This window comes from Nematocida parisii (assembly GCF_000250985.1).
Source record: "Nematocida parisii ERTm1 unplaced genomic scaffold supercont1.12, whole genome shotgun sequence".
NCBI lineage: Eukaryota > Fungi > Microsporidia > Nematocida > Nematocida parisii.
In genome coordinates, this window is record NW_013524657.1 from 5,260 (window position 1) to 7,341 (window position 2,082).

Sequence of the window (2,082 nt, forward strand, 5' to 3'; positions counted from 1 at the left end):
GTCTTCCAATAATCTTATTGTACAATGACCAGGAGTTATCTTTGCTAATATTCCATTTTTTTTCTTATTGAAAGTATATACTAGCTTAAACTTACCAAATAAGTCCATCTTTTTATCTTCTCGTGTACCTACTATAAATTTGTCACACTCTACTTCAAGGTTCTTGTTATTTGATAGCTCCTTGAATATTGTAGTCAAGCTTTCTTCTATATCAAGCTTATCATTAATATTCTTATCAGCAAGAAGTTCTTCTAAGTGCTCAATTTCTTTAACTACTTCTTCTTTGCTTCCAGTTATATCCGATACAACATAAAGAATATTCAACAAACTACTGTCCAGCTCATTCGTCTTCTCCTTTAAGTAAAGAATCTTGTCATTCTTCAAGTCTGCTATCACTCTACACCAATCCTCGTGCATTTCATAGTCAGTGGCTTCTCTTGGCTCAGTGTACTTTTTAAAGAAGTCTTTCAGTGGCTTAGTTTCTTTATTGTCGGGCAGATGGTCTGTATTGTACTTCTTTTTATTTGGATCATATACTAAACAGCACACTAGTCCTAGCAAAGCTGCTTCTACACAGTTGGAGTACTTTCTGCTTTCATTGTTTATGAACTCGCCCTTTTCCCGATCATATGCTTTAACCCGAGTATAGGACGGAAGCTGTGATGAATCCATGAATGGAAATATTTTATACTTGTCTATTGTATCCTTAAGATCGCAAATGTTCTTAGTGTGGTTGATTTTACTTGGCCGTGCACTTTCTTGTATAAAGCACTTGCTCAGTACTCTCTCGTATGACTTTTCATTTTTTATCTGGTCATTCAAAAGAGTATATACAGCATTTACAAATTTAATGTAATTTTCTTTTGTGTCAATAAACTCGTATATGTACGACTGAATAAGGAACTGGGACGTGTTCAAAAATTCTCCTGTCATGAACTGCTCATAGTTGGTTGGCACAGTAGGCAGTCCTTCCATTGCACTTGGATTCACCCCTTCGTTGTCTATATACTTTTTTAGAAACTCAATAAGACTCAGTAAATTTTCGTTTGTTCTTGGCTGGTTAATGTATGTAGTTGTTCCATCTGCACTTTTCAGAACAAGTTTTTTCTTTGTTTCTATAGTAAAAGAAACGTCCACCTGCTCAGACAGAAGGAAAAGGGCTGCCATAATGTGCATGCACTCTGGCTTTACTCTATCTTTTATAAGAAATGAATAAATTGAATCCTGTCTTCCTGATACAATAGAAAATGACCCGTCGGTCGAAGGAAACATTTTGACTAGCAGTGCATGGGACTGTGTGAGATATTCATTCTTTTTTGTGTCCTCACAAATATCATCATATGCCAGGTCATTTACTGGCTTTCTTTCGTATTCATAAATTGATCTGCCATTTTCATATTTTTTTTCCAATTTATACATTGTGTCTATTTCTGGCGCATATAATCGTTTGTTGTACATACATCCGCTCTTGTGCATAATGTATCCTCTTAGTGGATTTAATGGTCCGTCTGGATGTATTAACAAGTTATCTTCTTCAATAACCACTGAATCTCCTATTGTCTTTATATCACTCAACTCAAGTCTTGCACACACTGTGTACATCGCCAATAACAGTTTTATGATCATACTGTTTTTCATTCTGGAAATAAATAAAATATTTTTTATTACCCGATTCGTTTTTTCTAATTTCATCTAATTATCGATCTTTTATTTTGATATTTATATTTTAATTTAGAGGGGTCTTTCAACTAATTGGTTGTTGCTTACCTCTTAACGGACTAATCAAATACTGTTCTCCGTTGTATTGATTGATCAAATCAACTTTGCCTAATTAATTGGTCATTATTTGATTGGTACACTATTTGATTCGTATGTTTCATAGTATAGCAGTATTTACAATAACACATTGGCTCTTTGGATTAAATATACTGCTACACTCTTTAATACACACTTTGCCTTCTATCTCCTCATTTGTTCTCTTTCTGTTTAGTCTCCTTCTCTTTTCTTTCTCTTCCCATTCCTCCCTTCTCTCTCTCTTCTCTTTCTCTTTTTATTATTCTGTTTATATAGAAGGTATAATAA

General features: G+C 34.1%; 1 protein-coding gene across 1 annotated transcript; it reads right to left on the reverse strand.

Moving 5' to 3' along the window:
* Positions 1–1,692, reverse strand: NEPG_02624 (uncharacterized protein; the record flags this gene model as incomplete). Its single annotated transcript, XM_013204997.1, has 1 exon — positions 1–1,692. A coding segment is annotated over one exon (1,692 nt), but the record flags the coding sequence as incomplete, so codon positions are not given.
* Positions 1,693–2,082: the final 390 nt, after the last annotated feature.